We start from the raw sequence: 24,072 nt of genomic DNA, 5'->3' as shown, positions 1-24,072 counted from the left end.
TTACCTGAACTTATCTGATTTTCAAGTGAACCATTATTTCCTCCCAGGTACTAGTCCTGTCTGCCAGACTAAAATTCAAGAGAATATATTTATATAAACTGAGCTTTGTTTAATTCATACTCTGCCTATTGAAAACCATTACACTAACCACAGAGATCAATGAAGTGCTTGATTTGAAAGGTGTAAAAGTCACATATCGTGAAAAATGGCTGGGGTTTTCTGTTTGTTTTTGTGTAACTCTGGTCATTACTGTACTAAAATTAATATTGAAGTGTTTCAGTTTCCAACTTCTCTGCAAAGTAACTTTAAAAGAATGTTACAGGAGATTACCACAAAATCAGATGTGAACAGATACCGTATACAGCTGATGCATGACAACCTTTTATTCTACTGTAATTTATTGGCATTTTTGATCCCAAAAGAAGAAACAACTATGGATTTTCTTAAATGCATTCATAATTTTTTTCATCCAATTCAAAAAAAAAGTGTTGAAAAATAAGGAGCTAACAGAACTGTTTTGATAACCCTTTGTCTCACATACATTTTAAATATTACACAGTGAAACTGTATTTTGCGTATCCGCACTGAGTGCACTTTAAAAAGGACCTCTGCTGAAATGTTTCCAACAGGTCTTTATAGCACCATGAAATCTGCTGTTGATTTAACTGCTTAGAATCAGACTCTGTGCCACTGCTTCTAAAGAAAAATGATTACATTTTTATTTCCTCTAGCATTCTAAAAAAAAATTCTAGAAGAAAAATTTTATGTTATCCAACTGAATGAACATAAACAATTAATCACTAGACACTCCGTTTTCACTTATTCAATTTTGTGAACCTGATCAATGAATTGCTACATGATTTTCTGGAATGGCACAGTTTAATTCAGTAGCAGAAAAATCTCAGGGACGCATTGAACGTCTCTCTCACTCTTCATTGAATTTTGAAAGTCTCTTTTTGCAAGATTTGATGCTGCCCCTTCTATTATAGCTCATTTTCAATTCATAATAGAGAAAATCAGTGACAAACATAAGAGGCTGAGTGCTGGCAAAGCCATAGTACAACACAGTAGGAATAGCAAGGGGACGAGGAATCAAGAGGAAACCAAGGTACCTGGAACAAACTAGAAATACACTAAGTGCAAGAGAGCATCTTAGCCCTACAGCAAATTTTACATTTTTTCAGTATTTAGATTGGTCTGTTTTCAACTGATACACAATTCAGAATTTATTCAGAATTAAAGGAATACACCATGTGATTAAACATGAAGTACATGAACCATTCATGGACTAACAAAGGCTGCCATTGCTTTTTCACAGGTAAAGCTGAAGCAAGTGTGTCAGAATGGCATTTGTCTGAGATGAATGTAATGCTGGTACTTCACCGTTTTTGATAGTTGTTACCGACAACAGTCAAAGTCAGTGACCATCCACTCAACGCTGCAAAAGGCTTGTTTTCCAAATATGAGTTCCAGTAAGCAAAGTACAAATGAGATCAGTTTGAATATATTATGAAGATTTTTAAACTGCATATTTCTGAAGAAAGCGGTCAAATGCATCATAAATCGCTTGTCTAAAACAAGGAAAAAAGAAGATCTTTTGTATAATTTGGGAAAGGGCAGATGTGTATATTTCCATATATTTACAAATATATTTACAAAGCTATCATCACAATTTCAACACAGCATTCAATAAAAATGTGATATTAGGTAGTCTTTTCTCCTTCACTTGTTGCTGGGATGTCTCACTTCAATCCAGTAATCTATTTTTCAGGAATGAGTGGGACTGTTTACCAATTTTAATACAAGTGCAAACGTTAATGCATTAGGAGTTTTCTACTCAAACATGTCAGGAAAGGGCTCAGAGACATGCATAATTTATAATTTTTGAGCAACTGTCATAAAATAAGGCTGAAGTTTTAAATAACAATAAGCTAGTGGTTACCATACCTTGACCTGGTATATTGCTATTCCTTTTTGTTGGTGCTTAGACTTCCTAAATGGGATGTACAGTCTTACTAATTCTTTCTATTTTAAAATTAACAGCACAAGTATTTAACTTTTTAAAACTAAAGAACTGCATTTATGTAACTGATTTATAAAACTGTCTTCAGAAAGTCAACGCCTAGTATTTCTAAGGCAAGAGTTCACGCAAGTATCACTCATTTGCAGTCAAGCTTATATTTCAATTCTCATCCTCAATTGTGTGGGTTTTTTAATCCTCAGGAGACAGCATTTGCAAAAGACAACAGTTGCGCAATACAACATAAGCAGTCACTGGTTAAAAAATATTTTCTAGTGTCTGCTGAACAAACTTAGTAAAAGCTCATGTAGGAAAACAAAAGTGAGAAGAATCATCCTCTTGCCATTGGCTTACTGAACGATCTGAGCCATGTTGCACCTCATCTTTGCTCATAAAAGGGAAATGCTGACACTCTCTTTAAATTACTTCAGATCCAATAACTTGTTCTTTAAAGCAGTATTTGGTATTTGTTCCTTCAGAGTAATTATAGACTTGCTTTTAGAAGAAAAATTATGTCTTGAAGTTACAGTTTTAAGCTCTCAACTATTTTTAAACTTTCCTGTTTAGCTTACCTAAAGAGTCCTTGTTTGAAGAGGTAGGCACTGACATGACCTCCATCCAGATACCTAATTTCACATCCGGGCCAGATTTCCTGAAGACTACGTACCCCAGTTCGAGGAATATATGCATCCTCCTTAGCTTGTACAACTATGATTAAACTTGGATCAACTGGAACTAAAGAAAAACAAATCAAAATTGAATTCATCTAAGGTAAGAAACGGAAACACATCAGCTGAGATTTACGTTGTGGAAATGCTCTCTATTGCTAAAAACATTAGAATTATTCTAAGCTTTAATAAAATTATATTTTCTAAAGTCTCCAGCAGAATTTATCTGGTTTTTGACATTACAGTAGTGAGGCCATCAGTAGAAAAACAAACTAATCAATCCCCTTCCCTCCCTTAAAGCAGAAAACTTCACAAGTCTTTGAGGAATCATAGGAGAATTGTCTTTCCTCTTATCAACAAAACTCTATAGCATTCAGGTCAGTTCTCTGAGATCTCTTTTTTTCACGAAAAGAACTAGGAGATGTGAAATTCAATAGAGTAGACACTTCATTTTTATTTTTTTTTCCTCAAGGAGAAGAAAAAAGACAAATTCTCATGTAAGAGATCAGACGAAGTGCAGAATATATTCACTTTCGTTTCCTATATGTTTTAGTTACAACATAAAAATCCCAACGTATTGTTATACATATTTATTCCTGATAACCAGAATTGCACCAATCAGATTACTAACAGGAATAACACCAAAATGATGTTGACAAAAATAACACCAAAATTATGTCAAAGAGTTCTCTCTTCACAAAAAATGTATGTGGTATGGTAAAGAGCAACCAGCCAAGATGTTTGAAAATAGGGTGTTACAAATAATTTAGACCCTCTCCTTTCACATATACTAGATGATTTATAGAGGATATGTAATGATAAGATAGATTGTAGTCCTCCATTCAAGTTTCCACAAAATCTGAATGCTAGGCAGATTTTCTGAAGCTCCTCTCTAGACACACTCCAAAGATACCCTGGCAGGGGACGCAGTGTCTCCCAGAGCATCAATAGACCTGGGAGAAAATTGACACAAAGGACTACATCACTTTGACAAGTGCCTTAGGATCACAGATTCTCTTAAGTTTCAAGGAAGGTTAATGCTTTAGCTAAGTGATACTTGGATAAGTGTCTAGATAAAGAAGAATGTCTGGACTTAGAATATAAGTTTTACAGGGTTTTTTCTGTCTACTGAAATAGCTTTTAAAGCTAAGGAAAGCACTTCACTGGTATTTGTCACAAAGTATCCCTGGCTAGCAGCGATCTGGGACACTGTCCAAGCCAAGAAATCTATGCTAGTGTTTGGATTTAATCTTTGGATATTTATTTTTTTTAAAACATTTACCAGTGGAGTACTGAAAGCCAGAATTAAAAAATGAAGCGGCACAGGGTCTCAGTATCAAGAATGTTTTGACATTCAAAGACAACTCTGTCAGAAACCTGTCTGAAGTCAAAGTATGTCCTAGGACAGGTTGAGAGTCCTCAGTGGGTACATGCACAGGCAGAGAAAAATGAGCAAAGATACTGAAAGGCAAATTCTTAATTCACTTTATCATTGGTTGGCCATTAAGAAGAAACATAAAAACAATTAGGAAATTGAGTGGTAAATAGATGCTACTGAAAACACTCCAGATATTTTCATATTTTAGCTAAGATGCCAGCAGATTTACAACAATGGAGAATGAAGAAAATACCTTTCCTTCCATGGTACTTTTCCAAACTGCACATTAAAACAAATAAACGCATACCTGAGAAGTTAGCAACATGAGTACATTCATCCATTACTCCTTTCATGAACCTTAAGGATTCTCTCTGTAAAGTGTCACTCCTCCTTTTATTTATCCTGTGTCCTTGTTCGCTGGTTAAGTTTTTATTGCTATTGCTACTGGTTGAAAATGTTTGATTTATGCACTGCATTTTAGGAGCATCTTGTATTAAGAGTCTTTCTGATGAGGCACTTAGAGTACTTCTATTTGTGGTAAAGCTGTGAACATCTTCTTTAGATACAGTCTTGTTTGAGTAATCAAGGTCAAACATTCTAGAAGTCACATCCACATGCTCCAGACTGTCCACACTGTCAGGGAAGTTTTTAACAAAGTCTTGTCCCATCTTGAAAGAATCCGTCTAAACAAAGACAGCAGGTCATTTATTAAGGGTTTCTCCTTTAAACCAGTGGGTTAATCGTATTTTTAAGATCAACTCAATATTAAAAAAAAAAATAAGAAGAAAAAAAGATACAAACAGCACTGCTCACAGTACTTGTTTTTTTCAGCCTGCGTATCACTCAAATCCTGATCATCATAACCTCTTGATAATTTAATTTTACATTTCTGTCAGCTTAAAAAATGCAGAAAGTACTTATATATGGTAGCTTATGATACAAACATTTGTCTGTTTTTAATTCTGTATTAAACTCTGAATTTATAATTGCAGTCATTTAAGCTTAATTTTCTGGGCAAATAACTCATAAAAGCTATGCACTTCTCAGATTTTTTTTTTTTTTCCACTCTCAAAAGAGCAGTAATATCTTTTTGGCAAAGTATTAAAAAAGTGAACACTTACATAGACATGAAGAAAGATAGGCAATAGCAATAAACATATGTGACAAGGTGCAATGTTAGGTTTAGGACTGAAAAATTTACTGTCTCTAAATATTAGGAAGACACAAGCTGAAATGTTTCTTCTTTTCATTTTAGAATCATAGAATCATTTAGGCTGGAGAAGACCTTTAAGATCATTGAGTTCAACCATAAATGCAGCACTGTCAAATCCACCACTAAACCATGTCCCTAAGCGCCATGTCTACACATCTTTTAAATACCTCCAGGGATGGTGACTCAACCACTTCCCTGGGCAGCCAGTTCCAACCTTGACAACCCTTTCGGTGAAGAATTTTTTCCTAATATCTAATCTAAACCTCCCCTGGCACAACTTGAGGTCATTTCCTCTCGTCCTAGAAGATAGAAGAGACCAGTACCCACCTCACTACAACCTCCTTTCAGGTAGTTGCAGAAGGCAATAAGGTCTCCCCTCAGCCTCCTTTTCTCCAGACTAAACAACCCCAGTTCCCTCAGCTGCTCCTCAGAAGACTTGTGCTCCAGGCCCCTCACCAACTTTGTTACCCTTCTCTGGACACGCTCCAGCACCTCAACGCCTGTCTTGTAGTGAGGGGCCCAAAACCAAACACAGTATTCAAGGTGCGGCCTCACCAGTGCCGAGTACAGGGAGGCAATCATTTCTCTAGTCCTGCTGGCCACGCTATTTCTGATACAGGCCAGGACGCTGCTGGTCGTCTTGGCTATCTGGGCACACTGCTGGCTCATATTCAGGTGGCTGTTGATCAACACCCCCAGGTCCTTTTCCAACAGGCAGCTTTCCAGCCACTCCTCCCCAAGCCTGTAGCGTTGCATGGGGTTGTTGTGACCCAAGTGCAGGATCTGGCACTTAGCCTTGAAGACTTCTGCCTGCTCCATCAGTGTTCCTAGAGTGTATTTTACTTAAAAATGGCAAGCGCCTAAGTAACCATCTCCATCCCAGCCCCTCTTCTCCTGTTGTAAGATATTTAAAAAAGTACTGTCACAAAGCAAAGAATCTTAGGAAAAAAGTTATTAACCAGAAATGGCTAGAAGACAGTGTTGCAACATATAAGCAATTCTTAAAAAGTTATCACTCCAATCTAGAAGAGCAGTGACGCAACAAAATTCCCCTTGGGAAGAGTCTTTCAACCATAGTCCAAAAGAGTCAAGAAGAAAGCAAAAAAAATATGCAGACAATAAATTGTATTTCGTAAGGAGCAAGAAGCTAATTACAAAAGCTCTACCTCCTGTTTATCCTAACTGCTCGTGCAATAAAAGTCTAAAGCTGAGGGAGGGCTAGCATCACATGCAGGAACTGAAATAGAGAGACCTAGCACTCTAAACAAACTAGAGAAGTAACTTAATCTTGCTACATATTAAAAATATTCTACAGCATTGAATATTTGGAAGCAATTGCTTCAAAGGGCAATAAATGATGGTTTTGTATTTACATGCCAGGCTATTGGCTTTCCAGACTATAAAGCCAGTTAGTGGGAAATATTATCTACAGTTTTCATGTTTTGATTTAATTAATTTTATGTTGCAGATTACACTAAGTGTGGTCACAAAAAAAACTTGTAGCAAGGGCTATACTTAACACACATTATACAACCAAAATACTAGCTTCTCTTTTTCAGAAGGTTTTCCTTCAAAGATTACATTTATCAAAAGCATAAGGAAACAAGAGGCAAGCATGTTTTAGCTAACAATTGGCTACTCTTACTGGAAGTAAAAAGAAGTTAGATTATTTGTTAGATTTTCACATGTAAATATTAGCAAATATGGAAAATAAACTATACTTACACCACAGTATTCAAGCATTTGAATGATTTCTTCTTCATAAACAGTTTGTGTGAAGTACTGTTTCTCTAGCTCTCTCCAGTTCACTGCCTTGCTCAACACACCCTGAGATTATAAAGACAAGCGTCCAGTACACAAGTAAAACCCAGAGATCATTCTAAAATAATGATATACATAGAAAATTGATCTGTTCCTCTCTGAGACTTGATTTTTCCAGTGGAATTCTGCCCAAATTTCCACATAACCCTTAGAATTATTGTAATCAAAGCATAAGCACATATTATAACATAGGACATGGAAACCCACCTCCCTTTAAAAAACAAACAAAACAAAAAAAAAAAAGGAAAAAAAAGATGGCAGAAAACAGTCCCACTCAGGGTTTACACGCATCTAGACTGAGCTAAACCCATGATGGCTGTCAAACCCAGTGTATTCATTCACCTGTGCTGGCAGCAGTAGTGAAAACAGGTATCCCTCATGGTAGTAGCAGCATTATTTCCCAACCATTTAAGCCAGGCTTTGAGCAGAAGAAAGCTTGCTTCCTCACCTTCCCACATTCATACCAGGCCTCTAATCATTGTCCCACAAACCAGCCCCAACCCCTAATCTGGTACATGACCCACTGAAGTAGCTCAAAGGTACCTTCCTTATCATGTGTTGTATATCCTGAGCAGGAAGGGTGGGTTTTGCCACTAGTCACTAATAGAGGCTGAAGGGTAATGAAATGCCCCTAACTGAAAAGGTGAATGTGGCCAACCCAAACCTTTTAACTTACATATCTGATTACATTCTAGTATATTAACAAAAATATGCTAATTACCGTAGTAAAGACTGCAGAAGCTGTTGACCAGGAAAGACACGGAATCAATGGCAATGGTTTAGGCCAGTTTGTCACTGCCAGTGAAGCCATCTAGAATCAAAGGCACTTATTACATATTTTAATATTGAAGTCACAACATGGTAAAAAGAACTCTCTCACCTTCAATTTATTTGTTTATACAGTATCAAACAGATACACAGTGCCAAAGCAGTTAAGGACTGTCGCAGTTGGATAGACTTTCACCTATTTAGAAGATACAGCCTATTCTTCAGTGATTTCCCTAACAATAAAACATTGCTCTGGATAGGACTAATTTCAAGGCTGAAAGGCTTTTTGTTCTAAGAATTCCCAATGGAATATTTATTCTGACCTTTTAGTTGTTTAAAACCATGAAAAACACCTATAAAAGCCTTTTCATCAAGGTCTCACAAGCTTATTCCAGGGCAAAATGAAGGCAATCTACAAGAAGGACTATTTAAAATTCTATACTTTTAAAATTTGTATACTGGAAACAAAATGTGAAAAAGTAATTTAGCACGTTAAGTGGAGACTTTCTGTCCTTTAAAGTTTAAGTTATTACTTTTACACCAGTTATCAGTACACATTTCTGTTAATATTCTGTTTATTGAAGAAAAAAAACAAACAAAAAACCCCACCCAGAGCAAAGAAGCTCAACGTACAGAAGTTCCCTATATAGTATGTTCTTGACAAATTTTATTGCTCTGAACGGAACAACAGTGTAAACCCCTTAATATAAAATACCCCATGTCTGTGCCAGATGTTCTAATAAATGGCTTTATACAACTGAACTATAATTCTATTCTAATTATTTTTTATTAATAAAAAGTTACAGGAATACCACATATCTATGTTCTGATAGCCAGGAAGTCTGACTTCTTTCTTCTTAGTTCCAGCTCTCCCCATCAGTAAAACTTCATTAACACTACCTACCTTCTGTTGTAAAACACATTTTATAGATAATCAACATCAAATATGATTTATTTCCCTGGTTTTAAATTGTACGGGAAGTCCTATAAGTAAGGACTAGCCAAAAAAGTATCTTCCTGGACTAAGAAAAAAAGTTTCAAAGGAGTTTCCAAACTCACTCTCTCAGATCTTGCCTCCTTCTATACCCAGGCTGTATATGACCATTGGTATAGGATACAGCACTCATTTATCCCCATAGCACTTGCACAGCATTTGAAGTGTCCTGCATGGTTAGTGGTGCATATACCAGTCTGAGAATTTCAATCCAATTTACAGATAAGACAGGGGAGACATGTTTAACACAGAAGTTGTTGTTTCAGCAGGGTGATGTTTATGTAAATCAACAAGGTGCTTTTGCACATTTAGGACATTTCAAGTTATAAAATTATGCTTTGGGGGAAAATTATTTTCCTTTCAGTAGACACTACTATTACCAACATTATTTACTTAGCTCCTAACAATAAACAAACAAGGATCAGCAAAACAGAGGTAAGTTGTTTTAATAAGCTTTGTACCTATGTCTCATGGACCAATTATTATCTTGGGAGACACAAGCAGTAATATTTTAAGCATGTATTAGTGTTTCAAGCATCTTACTAATATACTGCTGTTTTAGTTTGAATGTGCACAGTGTTACACACAAAATGTTATCCACCTCACAATAGAAATCTTCTCTAATCAATATCAATGATTGGGGAAAAAAAAAAAAAAAAGATGCATTAAGAACAGAAATGACACCAAAAATCATCTCAATTACAACATGCCTACAAAGAGGAGGCATTTCACACAATGCATTCAAACACAAAAGTTTAAGCAAGAAGAATTAAGGAAAAGAAGGAAAACTAGCAATTGATCAGTACAGACCTTCTTTCAGAAAACATTTCTCCCCCCACCTTGTGGAAAAAAAACATAATTATGCAAGAAGCTTATATTCTTATTAAGCCTGTCAGGAGATGGCTGACAAAGGGCTCTATGATTTGTCAGTACTTATTGAGGATTATAGTAATTCAGCACCACAGAACATGAGAATTGCCAACCATTTGTTTCTCATGACTCTAAATGTTTATTTTAAAGTACTTCCAAGAGGAACACTATAAAACAAATTATTTCCATGTGCTAACTGATGAAATGAGAAGTTAGAACAAAAATTACTGAACAGGAAATATAAAAGCTTACATGTCCTCCCATGGAAATTCCAGTCATCCCTAGCGGTCCATAGCCTTCTCTCTCTAGCCAGTGCAAAAGAGCTGCCGATTCTAGAACAAGAGCTCCTCCCATCACAAACAGGTCCGAGACATTTTTTAAACATGACCGTCTTTTCTCCCCAGAAAAGGAAAATATAGGATTTACTTTCCAAGATTAAATTTCGACAGTTCTCATCATTCTGTGCAAACTTCTATACAAAGCCTAATCACAACCCCAGAGAATTTTGGAGCTGAACTCCTGTTGATTCAACAGGAGAAAAAGCAAGTCCAGATTCTCTGGCACTTGTACTCTTTCATCTAAATGAGGACTAGAAATAGAGACCTGCTAAACTTCTAATATAATACCACTGACAGTTTGGTCTTCTAGAAACAGATATTGCCAACATTAGAATCTCATTAGTAGTAATCTTCTGTCCTGTAAAGTTATAGTGGATCTTTTAGAAATAGCATCAAAGTGATACAGTCCTAGACATACACTATCTCATTTGCAGAAACAATCCTTTTTTCTTTTTTTTTTTTTCTTATTTACCTGTTTTATATCATTGAAAAATTGCACACAACATTTGAAGAGCAATCAGTATGTCAGCTTTGGAAGCACTCATCAGTGTCACTGTAAGACTGAAACTGTAAAGTGGGAAGCTTGTCACGGTACTGAGAAACTCATGTAGTGTACTGCAGAGCATTAAAACACAGAAGAAACAAAAAAAAAGTAGAAAGCTATTCAGCTGAACCATCAGAGGGACTCTAAAAAATGAAAAAAAAAGCATTTTACAGAGCAATTAATATACCTCTAATTTGGGGAGGGGGACTGTGTATTTTCAGTATCGCACAGTCAGGTTACAAAAGGCTGCTGCCCTCTTCTGCCAGCGTACAAACACATTTGAGACACTCTGAAGCACAAGGACAAAGCTTACTGTGCAAGCCACAGGAGAAATGAACATAGCTGCTGCAGACCAGTATTTATAGGCTAATGTAATTCTTTCCTACAGATTCCTCAGCTCTCTCCAGCTGCTGTACTTACTAAACACTGTTACTAGCATATTAACTAAAACCACTGTTGCTGCTGCTTTGTAATGTTGTATCGAAGAGTGACAATTACTGGTTGGGCTATTAGACTGAGCACTCCCCTTTCAACTCTTCTCTACATCATGCATATATACTAAGCTGACAACTGAGAACAGAGTTAGAAATATCCCTGCCAAAATATTTAATTTATTCTTCTGCATTAAATGCTCAGCAACTGGGAAAAAAACCCACCAATGGACATATTCCAGCACATACTCTGTCACCTTCCTATAATCTTACACTTTAAAATGCAATAATAAATATATATATATATGTTTAAGCAGTTTTCCTACCAAAAAAAGCAATTTTACAACAATCATCTTAGTTGGTAAATGTAATTCACTTTCTTTAAAACAGTGGTTCTTAGGTCAAAATAAATAAAATACAGTATCTACCTTGAAAAAACCTAGAAACTATTTTTTTAATTAAAATTTTATCCTTAAAAGTAATTTTTTTAAGCTTTTGGATTTAGGAAATCCAAATAAAATCTAGAAAATCTAAAATGCTTTAGTGTGAGACAGTGCTCCTGGTGAAGTCCTAATAGAATGGACAGGTTTAAAAATAAATCATCTTCTATGCGTCTTCTACTCATGTTAAATATCCAAGTTTGGACTAAAAAGGATTAAAACACCAACTCATATTTGGACTTTAAGAAACACTGGTAGACTAAAACCACAGCTTTGCCTCAGACACATATCCTGTTTAATTCTGTTTATACTCCAGTGGTTCGGAAAATACGAAAAGCAAAAAAAATGGGACCGCCTAATTAGGTTTCTAAATTCATATTTAAGAAAGTGACTAAGGGAGCAAGTACCATAAAATACTGAATATTGCATAGTTTCCACTGACTAACAAACAAGCACCACCAGATTTATTTACATCTGACTGTAAATCCTTAAAATATCTTGGAAAAGCAAAACCTTAGCAATTATAACAGGAAAATACACTGTCTGTCCAAAGATTATTCACAGTTGACTGAAATATAATTGCAGCATTTGTACATGCACAGTTGTGAATCAGGAAAGTAAACCGGTACTTGCATTCACATAACTTGCTTGCATCTCACTCTATACTGCAAGTTCATCTTGTGCAAACTTTCCCAATCACTGTGATCTTTTAACACAAAAAAAGACAAAGCAGTCTAACAATGGGTAGACACTTTCACATTAACAGGTTAGCAAGTGGTCCACGCTTGGGATTTTTTTTTCCCCAATAAGCTATCAAAGTTTATACTACTTTGAGCTTCTTGAGAAAAAAAAAAAAGTGGTATTTTGAAAGACAGTATCCACGAATGTAACAGCAATACTTACAATTGATCCTTAGGTTTTCTACAGCCATGTACAAGATTCAAGTTAAAGAAAGTAAAAAATTGCTATGTAAAAACTGGCAATTAAAACAAAAAAAATAAAGTAAAATAAAATAAATCACATAAATAGCATGGATTAATTAAAATTTAGAACTTAAATTCTAAATGTTTAACTGGCACTAAATCAAGTTAAATGTAGGTTGATGATGTAGTTTGCAATGTAAGATTTTACTTTTGTCAGGTATATGGCTAGGAAAAAAGTGTAACCAGTAATCCTATTTAATAAAATAGAATGACAGTGCTATAGAAGTTACTGATGAGTTGATGACAGGATGGAACTTTTTTTTTTTTTTTTTTTTAAACAACTCTTAAATGGTAGCAGCAATTTTCTCAAAAGTACCTGAGGTACCAAAGGGTTGCGTTTGAGAAGGGAAGACAGGAAAGGCAACTTTCTTTTCTGTCATTAATACATCCAGAAGTCACACAGTATGATGTAGAATGAATGCATAGTTTTCACTCTGTCATGGCTAAAGGAATCATATCAGTACTTTCATCAGTATACAGATTCATATCAGAACTTTTACTCTAATGACTACAGTAAGAAGCTGTAGAAGACATTTTCAAAAAAATCAGAAAAGCAATACTTGGTGTAAAAGTAGCATATTATATTATACTATATTAAACTGTTACACATCGTGTTTCATGCAATGGTCATACTTTGCTCTTTGCTTCTATCCGCTGAAAACTCCACTGGAAATTGATCCACAAAGTTGGTATTATACCAGTATGATAAGTCTTCTACCTTCTGGAGAGACTGTTGAGAGTAAGTATCTTGCTTTCCACAAAAGGATATAATAAGGATTTTCTAGCAATAGGGAAGCCATACAGGCTTCTTTAATCATTGGGCGTGCCATTAATGTGCGTCTCCTCCAGAAGTGCTAAAGATAAGATGTACAAACATATATTAAGATAAAATCTGATTATTTAATTTCTCGATAACAATCAATTTTACAGTTTACATACTCACATGATCTCCAGTGCCTGCTAAATGAATGCACACAGGTCTGTGCTTGCTATTCCATCTTCTGGGTATGATGAACTGAAATCTATGAGAAACATATACCTATTTTAGCAAAGGAAGTATATCCATTTACAAGCTGCACCAGAGAAATTAATCTAAAAAAAAAAGAAAAAAGAAAAAAAAGAAAACGACAGAATAAAGTATTTTTATAATCCATGCAGGCAAACTGCCAGTGATTCAGCAATATCATTTTTCATAAACATGTCAAGGAAAGGAATCTACAAGTAGGACAGAATAAAAGCCAAACAAGTAAAGGAGCCAAGCTGAAAGATCATGTTCCTAAAAAAGACCACTACCTCATCATCACAATTTAAACTTTGCAGAGTGGAGAAATGGAACTTCAGATGAAGAGCAGCCTATATAAGTATGACTAGGTCTCCTAGGGCAGCATTGCTATTTTTCTCCTGAGGGCACAACAGCTAAAACTGAAGATTGAGATGAGCAATGTATCTAAATTTTTTTAAAAAAAATCAAAACCCTAACATAAAACCCATGATACTACTCTATACACCCAACATCAATCACTTGATGTCTTCTGCTGCTACTCAAGTTATTTACAATCTAACTACTGCGAAAAAAAATCACTTCTGAGCCACTAGTATTTTCCCCACAAGATGGAGCACTGTTACGTACAACTATTCACACAATGCACAACAATCTTAAGGGAAATTTGTAGAGCATTTCAAAACTGTAACAATACAGTCCAATGTAATAATTAGCATAACTTGACTACAAACCGTAAGAGAACATATAAAAGGAAACAATCAGTATACTATCAATATACCATGTTTTGCACTATGGTACTAGGTAGTCCCAATAATGTTAAGAGAGAGTTTCTTACTCTAACCGATGGAGAGATGGAAAAGAACTGATATTTTGACCATCAAACTTTTTCTGGCATTCCTTAGTGTTACATGTTTAAGTACACATAAAAACACCAACCAGTAATACTGATAAAATTCACAAAGCCAGTAACAACTTGAGCTGACAAACTTTTATGTTTCAGTTATTAAACAAAGCTTGGAAAAAATATTCCATCATGAAAGTTTAGCTCAAAACTAAAAACAAACAGAGATTATGCTCCCTTTCCAAACCCACTCCTCAACTGCAAAGCAGTGTTAATGTGAAACCAGGAAAAAATGCCATTAGGTATCATCTGACTATTAGGGATCATACAGCTTTCTGTGAGAATGGGGTTTTTTTGGCTTGCCAAGTAAGAAAGGCACCAGATCCTCTTGCTACAATTAAATGAACTTACTACTTCAGTACACATACAATATTTTTGTAGTCAGTGTAAACGGAAGGCTGGAATCATTCCTTCACATACAATATAACATGCTTCTTTCATATTAACAGCTTCTCCTGCTATGTATAAAGCAATCAGCTACTGTCCTGGCTGTAGTATCCTTCATTTCCAGTATCCTGCTCATTCGGAAAAAGCCAAACAAATAATTTAACTATAGCTTTGTGCAATATGATTTCTACATACACACACACATACACAAAAAAAGACCCCTAGCAAAGGACATAATCTAGAGGAGGGGTTTTTTTAATTTACACAGATTAAATTATCACATGAATAAGATTTATCTTCTCTTTTGAGATCAAAATCTGTTTCAACACATTAGTACAAAAACCGGTTTGAAATATTTTACAGATAATCTCTTTTACAATAAATTAGCTTCACAATAAAACTACTTATAGACCATTCTTATTTCTCTGCAGTACTACTTTCAGAAAGGAAATACCACTTGGTTTCTCTTACCTTGCTACAAGAGATTCGACTGGCAGGATACCTGGGACATAATGAGCCAATGGGGAAATGAAGTGCCCCTCGAGGATTTTACAGTCGGATTGCTCCTCAACCTACAGAGAGAATGGGACAATAGCAGTATATTTCATATCACTGTTTAACATGCTTTGAAAGCCAATCTCTTAAAGTAGAAGAATTTGTTACAGGATAAAAATGTACTTAAAAAACCCCCCAACGCTGAGTTCTATTTCAAATACGGGGATACACACATTATCAACACAGTCAAAACATTTGTTTCAAACTTTGCTTTTATTAAATGACCTATTAAAGGAATCAAGGAATAAAGTGTAATGCTGTCCCATTTTAAGTAACTTCCATAATACATACTAAGATTTGAACATTTTTTGAGTTTTAAAATCCGACATCCCACCCGTCCCAACTATAGTATTACTGGGGAAAAAATAAAACAGTATCTGTACAGCCACTGCCTTATTCTGTTTCCTTCCATTCTCTGCTAGTAGCCAACACGACTGCTCATTTTCCTGTCCCTTCCAACCCTGTTTCACATTTTTGCCATTGCCTAATTCTATCCACAGCAGCTCAATTTAAAAAAATAAAATAAAATAAAACCATCAAACTGTTTAGCTTGGTTTTAGCTTGCCACAGCATTGGCCACCAATACATTTATTTGACGTTAGAACTACTCTTCATTTCCAATCCCCTATTCACACTTTGTAGATTGAAATGTCTTCAGGGCAATGATTACTTCTATCTGCACACCTCATTTGGAAGCACAAGGCGTCCTTCTTCCAATCAAGAGCATTTAAGAACTCATACTACATTGATTTCTTTTGGCTCTACAGCCTTACTTCCTCTTCCCTCACAGATAAATTCTAATGTCCTTTTCTTGATACAGAGCAACTGGGAACACCAGTGAAGTCAGTTAACGCCACCTGTTAGAAAACTGATGATCAGCAAAAGCTAACTGTATATTGTCAGAGGTGCATTCGCCAGCCTATCTCTATGTACTCCCTAACTCAAGTCCCCAGTTGCCAATCCCAGCAGCAAGTGATGCAGTGATAATGTCAGACAACAGGAAAATGCAGATTCACATGACATCAAGATTCAATTCTTCTATCCTGTAAAAGCAGCCTGGTAAAGTACCAAGTTGATTCCACCTTCATATAACATCAGGAAAATAAATTTAGTTAAACTGCATCATCTCTTGCTTTTAAGTACCTTGTCAATGAACACTGGGTAATCTTTCGAAACCAGCGTCTGGCATTTTTCCCTGTTTCCAATAATTTTTCTGAATTCAAATATTCTGTTGAAAGGAAACAAGTAGAGAAGATTCAACTTTTAATCTAAAAAAAAGAGAAGATAGATATATATATAAAAAATTTCAGGAGATGAAGTAAACCACAAAGAAAGTAAAAGTTATGAAGCCAGCTTTGCATTTACAGATTAATCAGGCTACCATAGTGTAGATATAACAGAATATTTTTAACGTAAATAAAAACCAAAAGGCTCAAGTACATTGCTTGCACAGCTCTTAAATAGTATTTTACACCTGATATCTTGAAAACATACGTTGTTTGTCAGGGCCAGATTAAGACATAGTTACCTCCTACACTTACACATCCTTGTAGCCACATTGGGACAATACAGACTGAAGAGATGAGAAACAGGCTGCCAACATCAAAAGTGTACATCAAAGCATAGCTGCCAATGATCTAAAGTCAAGCTGGAAACAAGTTACTAGCAGCACTTATGGAAGTTCATGAATGACACAAACTGGAGGGTGAGGCTGATGGCTGGAAGGCAGCGCTACCATTCAGAGTGACCTGGATAAGCTGGAGGAACAGGTCAACAAACATCCTAAAGCTCAACAATAAAACTGCAAAATCTTGTACCTAGGACAGAACAGTCCACGGAACAATACAGGCTGGGAACTTCCCAGCGAGGTAGCAGTTCTGCAGGAAAAGGCATGGGGTTTCTCGTGGACAGCAAACTGAACATGAGTTAGCAGCATATCCTTGCAGCTAGCAAGACCAATGGCATACCCTCTGCATTTATAGCAAGGGAACCAAAACCAAACCAGGGTTTGCACTGCCTGGGGAAACAGAAGGCTAAGGGGCAAATCTAGTTGCTTTCCTCTGCTACTTACATGGGCTGCAGAATCTTACAGAGAAACCAAAACAAGGCTCTTCTCAGAGGTATACAGTGAGAGGACAACAGGCAATGGCTGCATGTTGCAACGTAAGAAATTCCTGCTGGAACATAGTGAAAGATTTTTTTCACAGTGATAGTGGCTAAGCACCAGAAAAGATTGACCAGGGAAACTATGAATAATCTCCATCCTCAAGGGACCTTCAAAACTCAAATGGATGAGGTGCCAAGTGACTTGCACCAGCTAAGAAATTAGCTTTGTTTCAAATAGGAATTTGGACTAGATGCCCTCAGGATGGCCCTCTCAACCTTAAATACTCTATGCTAAGAATAACTTGTTCAGTCTTATGGTTATAAATACACACAACAATGTTACCCGGCCACCTAAAACAGCACATTTGGGTGGAAAGTACAGAACAACAGTGTAACAGGAATGATCTGTTCACCTTTGCAACACCAGAGAAAACCAAACCAAAAAGGCGGAAAGAAAACCCGGTTTACCACCATATCAAAAATAGCTCTACTATATAGCCTTTGCTTTTCTTATACAGAACAGCAAGTGCATTAAGTATCTCTGAGAAAATAAGGGTAAAGGTATGAGACATGAGTGTGGAGGGTAAGCTAAATGAAGAGATGTTTTCCTTGACACCAAATCCTCTGAGAATACTGCATTTATGTATTCCCTCTGTAGTTAGGAAGATACCAAAGGCTAAATCTTGCATATGTTGAGGAATTTCAACTCTTGCTAATGAGCTGAGGATAAAGCATTAGGATATCAAGTCATCGCATCAAGGGTGAGCATACAGAACTTCAGATTACATCTAGGCAGGGCAGTCTGTAATATCAGTCAATCTCAGTTGAAGTACAAGAAATTCAGTAATTTCTTCTAATGGAGCTTCACAGTGATCAGTTTAAAAAAAAAAACAAACCACACCAAAACCCCAGATGCTGCTGACAGTGTTTCTGGCATGACAGGGCATGCATACCAGGGAGTAGTACTCCCTTCTCCCACTAGCCAGTGTAAGGATTCAGGAGGAAGTGGTATTTTCCCTTCTTCATTCTGGTGAATCCAAGCTGCTGGGGAACAGCTCATCTTCTTCCCACTCAGGGGCAATACACAGAAAAGGTCATCTTCCACTTTTCAGACCAGCAAGCCTGCCTCATGCTTCCCCCACAACTTTTGATCTCATGTGAGAAGTTTCCCCCCCTCCCATGAAAAAGGAAGAAACGTAGCTGATACCATTACTACTACCAGCAATGCTTCTTTATTGGTGTTTGACACCAGTGTGATTACCGTTATAGACCTCATACAAAAAAAAAGCCTTGCCTAGTATTGCAACAGCTAGCAGAATTAGTCAGAAGTTCCCCTATATAGATCGCAATTGTGTTGGAGGGGGGAGGGGGGAGTGAAATTTCATCACCTCTCACCAAGAACCTAAAAGTTTTTAAGAGAGGGTTTTAATAACATTAAAACATCCCATTTCAGATACACACACCAGAATACAGAAGTGCTGCAATCAAAACAAATAAAACATTGTTTTGATTATTCCAACAAAAGTAAACTAAATATTTTAAAAATCCGACATTCTCATTTTACAGGAAAATCTGCTACTTACAAGAAAAATCAACTGAAAACAGATATACAAAGCAATCCAAATGCCATTTCAAGAAGAGATGTTTCACTTGGACTTAAAAACAAAAAACAACTCCCCACATAACTCACTGCTATCCACAGTGAACAAAATTTTATTTCAGTTTTTTTAAATTTTCTTTATTGATTTTCAAATACATAAGAATTAGCTTATCAAATGCAGATTTATTGTTTCCTATTTAAATACTACATGATGCAGAATATATATATTCAATCACTTAATTTTTAAACTTAAAAAATGCAAGTGCTCAACTTCCAAGTGCTACTCTTAATGACAACTAATAAAAATCAGCAAATATTTAAAAATTAAGAGGTACTTCCTTTTTTTTTCTTATTTTCAAGACACCTAAAAAGAATGAGTTTACTACTTTGGGCTACAAGAGAAACTTATGATTACATTTTTCCTACACTTTTAAAGCTCATTATTATTAAGAATATACAGAAAGCTAGCAAGATCCTCTTTAATGTTAAACAGAACAACTCCTCTGCAAAAATTCATCAAGTCTTGTTTTTGGAAAACACTTGAAGTATGTTATATATGCATAAGTGAAAAATGTAGTTGGACACATATACATTCTCTCAAGAAAAGCCTCTTTAACACAAAGATGTAGCAAATCCCTTTAAGGCTTCTTCTAAATACAGTTCCTCCCTTGGTATGGAAACACATGATTTCCTGAACAAAACAAACTTTAACAGCTTTTTTTATTTTTTTATACAGGACAGTAAGAATTGTTGGTGCTTCAAGGGTTGTTTTTTATTTTTAATATAAAGTACTGTTAAAAAAATCACAGCATAAACAAGTCACCTTTTCAGATCCTCTGGCTTTCCCCATCCTCTGATGAAAAGTTTAGTAAGGAGAAGCTTTCTATACAAGACATCTAATTTACTTACACCCATTAGCAGCAAACTGACATCTAGGAAAAAGAACAGGTAAAAACAAAGCAGTTAAAGGGGTTAACCTGAGTGGCAAGTTCATTGATTGCAACACAAAATAGGTTCTTATTCTGGTATCTGTATTAATGAAAAGCCCTACCATTTCATTCCAAGGAAGTTAACACTGACATTCAGGTCAATTCTTTTTATTTTAAGCAAAATACAAAGGCAGTTAATGCAAACTCTAGACTTTTTAGGAAAATGAAATTTAGGAGTAGGAATTTAACATGCCTAATATAACCAGAAATTTATCACATAATTGATGACAAGCCAACTAAAGATGCACATAAGATCACAGAACTACAACTTCAACCAATACTAACTGTATTTTACTTGAACCGATAAAACAGTGACATTGATCTCTGTCCTGTCAACATAGCTATGTTGGCAAAAACCTTTCATTCAACATGGGCTTTCATAAACACATCTCAGAATGGAAGCTTGGAACAATATTTGGTTTTAAACATCTAGAAATCTAGATCTCTAGCTACATAATTACTTATTTATAGAAAAGAAAGAAAAAATGCAGCTCTAGTCACTGATGCAATGAAAACTTATAATTTTTGTAAACTTCTCTTCATTGGTGTCTTAAACATATCCTAAATCTTATTCTATCTACTCCTTTCAAATTCTTGCCAAGTCATTTCTCATGGTTTTGAAAATGATACTCCCAACTCCCTTCAGGGAAGAAATCACGCCATCAAAATCCTTCCCAGTATTATTTCTCTTCCAGCAAATACACTAGCTCAAATATAGCTAAAGCTAACAAGATTTTAGGCAAGCTGCGTATTATTTTCAAAGCAATACTTACTGAAGTGAACACGGAGCCACTACTGTGCTCTTCCAATGAGGAAGGAAGCGGGGGGGGGGGGGGGGGAGGGGAAAAAAAAAAAAAGAAAAGAGAACTCAAATCTGGTTTCTTGGTCAGCAGGATACAGGTTATTCAATTTAAAAAAAAAAGTCCAGGATCTGTGCACACCTAAGAAAAAAAAAAAACAAAACAGATTTAATAGAAACACTTGGTTAGCAAGATACCTTCAACTATTTTCTAGTATTTCCAGATCCCTCCATACTAAATGGTCTAAACATCATCGCACTCCAAAATAGTGTAATTTAATTCATGGAGGGTTTTTTTTCATTTTAATCCAAAGTTCAATTACTCTACCACACTTTAACATGGTCATTCTTAAAATAAACTTGTCTGAATATAAAAAGTTAAAATTATGGTCAGATTAATACATTCCTTTGCATTTCTAAAAAGCCAATACTTAAAAATCAATATAGAGAAAAAAAAAGAAAAAAGCTTTAACACCTAGAGTAAGTTACTATCAAAATACAAATTACAGACAGCTTAAGGTACTTGAATACTAGAACAAGCATCCTAGAAAGCCACAATGGTTCTACTTTCAGCCATTACAGGGCACAAATAAATACCTGAAATAACCAGAAAGTCAAAGTGGGGACCTTCTATTTTAAGGAAGTATTATTTCCTACTCCACCAGTCCCAAAGAGCTGACACTGTAATCTTATTATTCTGATCCATATCTGCTTGGTCTAGTAGAATCACAACCTTGATACAATCTTTTTCCTTGCCCACTCTGGAGATATCCATCGACCTCACATGCTGTGGAGGTGTCAGACAGGAGATGTTTGCTAGCCTCTTCAAGGTCCCTCCTCTGCTTTTTGGAGCAGGGAGACAGCTTAATATTTTCCTGGTGCTAGAAGAGAACTCAGCGGTGAAGACAGGAACAGCAATATAGAGCGGTCCAGCTATGGGGCTGGGAAGACAGTTGCGAGCAAGTATGCACACAAGTAAGTCTATGCTGTCAAAAATATACTTAAACTAGATTTGCAGTTGTATTGGTACACTGCTTTCCAGTAATTGTGAAAAGAAATTTTAATGAATGTTTTGATGCTTAACAAAGCAGCCTTGCATGTTTTGTTTGTTTTCTGTTGTTTTATTTTAAGCCTGCTCCAGAATAAAAGCCAAATAAGAGAGAAAACATGAAGACGTTGATTTTGCTAAGAGTTCGAATGAGCTCTCTCTGTTGCGCCAAAGGAATGCCAAAAAAAGTTTCTGGACAAGTACATTATATTTAAATGCAACATCGATTGAGGTGAAAGGGTTGTCTCATCCTGTATTCTACTTCATTGATTGAATAAAGACTCTAAAAGTAATTCAGGATATTTCAATTAATCAGATTCAAGATTAAACCACTACTAGAAAGAGGACAGGAAACACTAGAACAAAAAAAATATTCCAAGTACGTGAAGTATGCTGTTTAGAACTTCTCAGAAATATTACTGAGAAACAAAATGGTTTTTTCTTAGTAACAAAAGGGTAGGACACGCCTCCATCACTACCCATCAATGTCTACATGGAAAGACAATTATCAATACTTTTACTGTCAGAAAAGGCAAATCTAACTGTTGGAAGCTGAAGTTTTATAACTTCACAGTAGAAGTAAAGAGTGTATTTTAGCAGGTTCGAACTTGAGAAAAGAGCTTGTTTCGGAAAGCAACTGGATTTCCAACACCTGATACCACACATGTCGCATCATGATTCCTTTTTAAGACGGGTCAGCTAGAAGCAGTGACCTGATGAAGATGCTGCATAGTTGTGTAGCCTGAGAAACAGTACCCGTGTTATGAATATTCAATGAGTATATTGCTAACACAGTAAGCTTTACATAATTGTAAGTTATGAACAGAAATTGTAACAGACACAAAGGCACATTAAGAAGTGATCCACTAAAAAAACCCCTACATTTTAAAATAGTATTTTCGAGGAAAAATGACAAACAAACCTAAAGATAAATTATAACTAGGCTCTTGCTCTAGGAAGAGTGTTTTTCTTTGCTTCCAGCACCCTCATACTGCGCGATAACTATAAATTTTTGGTGTGTACACTCATTTCACAGAAACAGACACAAAAATTCATCCAAAATCCAACACACAAAAGAGGTCAGCTATTCCTTTTAATCCAGTGCACGCAGCTTCGCTTACAAGAAAAACACAACTGGAAAGTACATAAAGAAGTTATTAAAGGCCCAGACTACTGCTTCGATACATGAATATGAAACAGCTCCCAGCCTGAAAAAGCCAAGAAGATGTATCTATTTTTGAAGGCCAAGTCCTTAACTTCCCTGCCCTATTACTTTTTTAATAAACATCTCTCTTCCAAGTCATGTCAGGTCATGTTTTTTTTCTCTTTTCCCTCCAACAGAAGAAAGACGGCTTATAAAAAAATATAAAATAAAAATCACACAGAAGTCACGGCGACAAGTCAGAAACAAGCCCCACGACAACTTCACACACACACAGTGGAGCCTGCGAATAAACAAAGGGGCCTAAGCCAGAAGCGTTACACCGCCCTGCCGCTGCCTACCTGCCTTTCCTCGCTCTGCCTTTGGTTATCCTCAGCCGATGGGAACCCCAACATTTACTGGTCCAAAGCGCAGGGCTCAACAGACGGTGCCCAGCCGACCCGGGGTTGCAGGCGGCCCCCGCAATCTCACCGGCGGCTTGGCGGAACAACCCCCCCACCTCAGGCCGCCGAGCCCTCGGCCCGCCCCGAGCGGGACCCGGGCGCTCCCCGGGGGGAGGCGGGAGGCGCCCAACAGCCCGTTAACGCCCCCAGGCGCGGCGGGGACAGGGGGGCCCGCGTCCCCTCAGCCTCCAGCGGCCCACCGGACATCGAGGCCGTTCCCCACCCCCCCCCCCGCCCCAACACAGGGGCCGGTAGCCCGCCGCGAGGGGGGGGAGGGCCACCTTCAGCCGGCGGCGGGGACGGGCCCGTAGCGTCCACCGGGGCTGGGCACAGCCCGGGACGGGGGGGGAAGCCCCGGCGGGGCACGGCTCCTCCTCGCCCTCAGCCGAGGGCCGCACGGAGACCACCCGCCGCTCCCCGGGCTGACTGACTGACGACCGACTGACTGACCCCCCCCCCCCCCCGCTTCCCTTCTCATCCCCTCCCGTTCTCCCCGCGAAGGTCACTCACCCGACAGTCCGGCGCTACCGGTGCTGGGCACCACATGGGCGGGCGGGAAAAGGGAGGAGGGAGGAAGAAGGAGGGAGCAGGGAGCGGGGCCGGCCTCGCGC

At 37.1% G+C, this 24,072-nt stretch overlaps 1 protein-coding gene across 5 annotated transcripts; it reads right to left on the bottom strand.

The window, feature by feature from the left end:
* Positions 1 to 472: 472 nt before the first annotated feature.
* On the bottom strand, positions 473 to 24,072 carry ABHD18 (abhydrolase domain containing 18). 5 transcript variants are annotated; one of them, XM_049815400.1, is made up of 14 exons: positions 23,972 to 24,072; positions 20,783 to 20,950; positions 19,844 to 19,952; positions 16,458 to 16,542; positions 15,231 to 15,331; positions 13,412 to 13,490; positions 13,238 to 13,322; positions 12,389 to 12,416; positions 9,985 to 10,123; positions 7,822 to 7,911; positions 7,005 to 7,106; positions 4,374 to 4,749; positions 2,593 to 2,755; positions 473 to 1,571 (listed from the first exon to the last, which is right to left on the bottom strand). In XM_049815400.1, the coding sequence occupies exons 3-14, from the start codon at positions 19,933 to 19,935 to the stop codon at positions 1,520 to 1,522; spliced, it is 1,392 nt and encodes a 463-aa protein (XP_049671357.1). In that variant the 5' UTR covers positions 19,936 to 19,952; positions 20,783 to 20,950; positions 23,972 to 24,072; the 3' UTR covers positions 473 to 1,519. The 5 variants fall into 5 exon arrangements, with proteins under 5 accessions (XP_049671357.1, XP_049671355.1, XP_049671356.1 ...); XM_049815398.1 differs by lacking the exons at positions 13,238 to 13,322; positions 13,412 to 13,490; positions 15,231 to 15,331; ... (2 more) ...; positions 20,783 to 20,950; positions 23,972 to 24,072 and adding an exon at positions 10,543 to 10,685 and having other exon boundaries at positions 12,389 to 13,153; XM_049815399.1 differs by lacking the exons at positions 13,238 to 13,322; positions 13,412 to 13,490; positions 15,231 to 15,331; ... (2 more) ...; positions 20,783 to 20,950; positions 23,972 to 24,072 and adding an exon at positions 10,543 to 10,637 and having other exon boundaries at positions 12,389 to 13,153.

Source organism: Accipiter gentilis, chromosome 12, assembly GCF_929443795.1.
Source record: "Accipiter gentilis chromosome 12, bAccGen1.1, whole genome shotgun sequence".
NCBI lineage: Eukaryota > Metazoa > Chordata > Aves > Accipitriformes > Accipitridae > Astur > Astur gentilis.
This window is presented reverse-complemented; position numbering and strand designations above follow the sequence as displayed.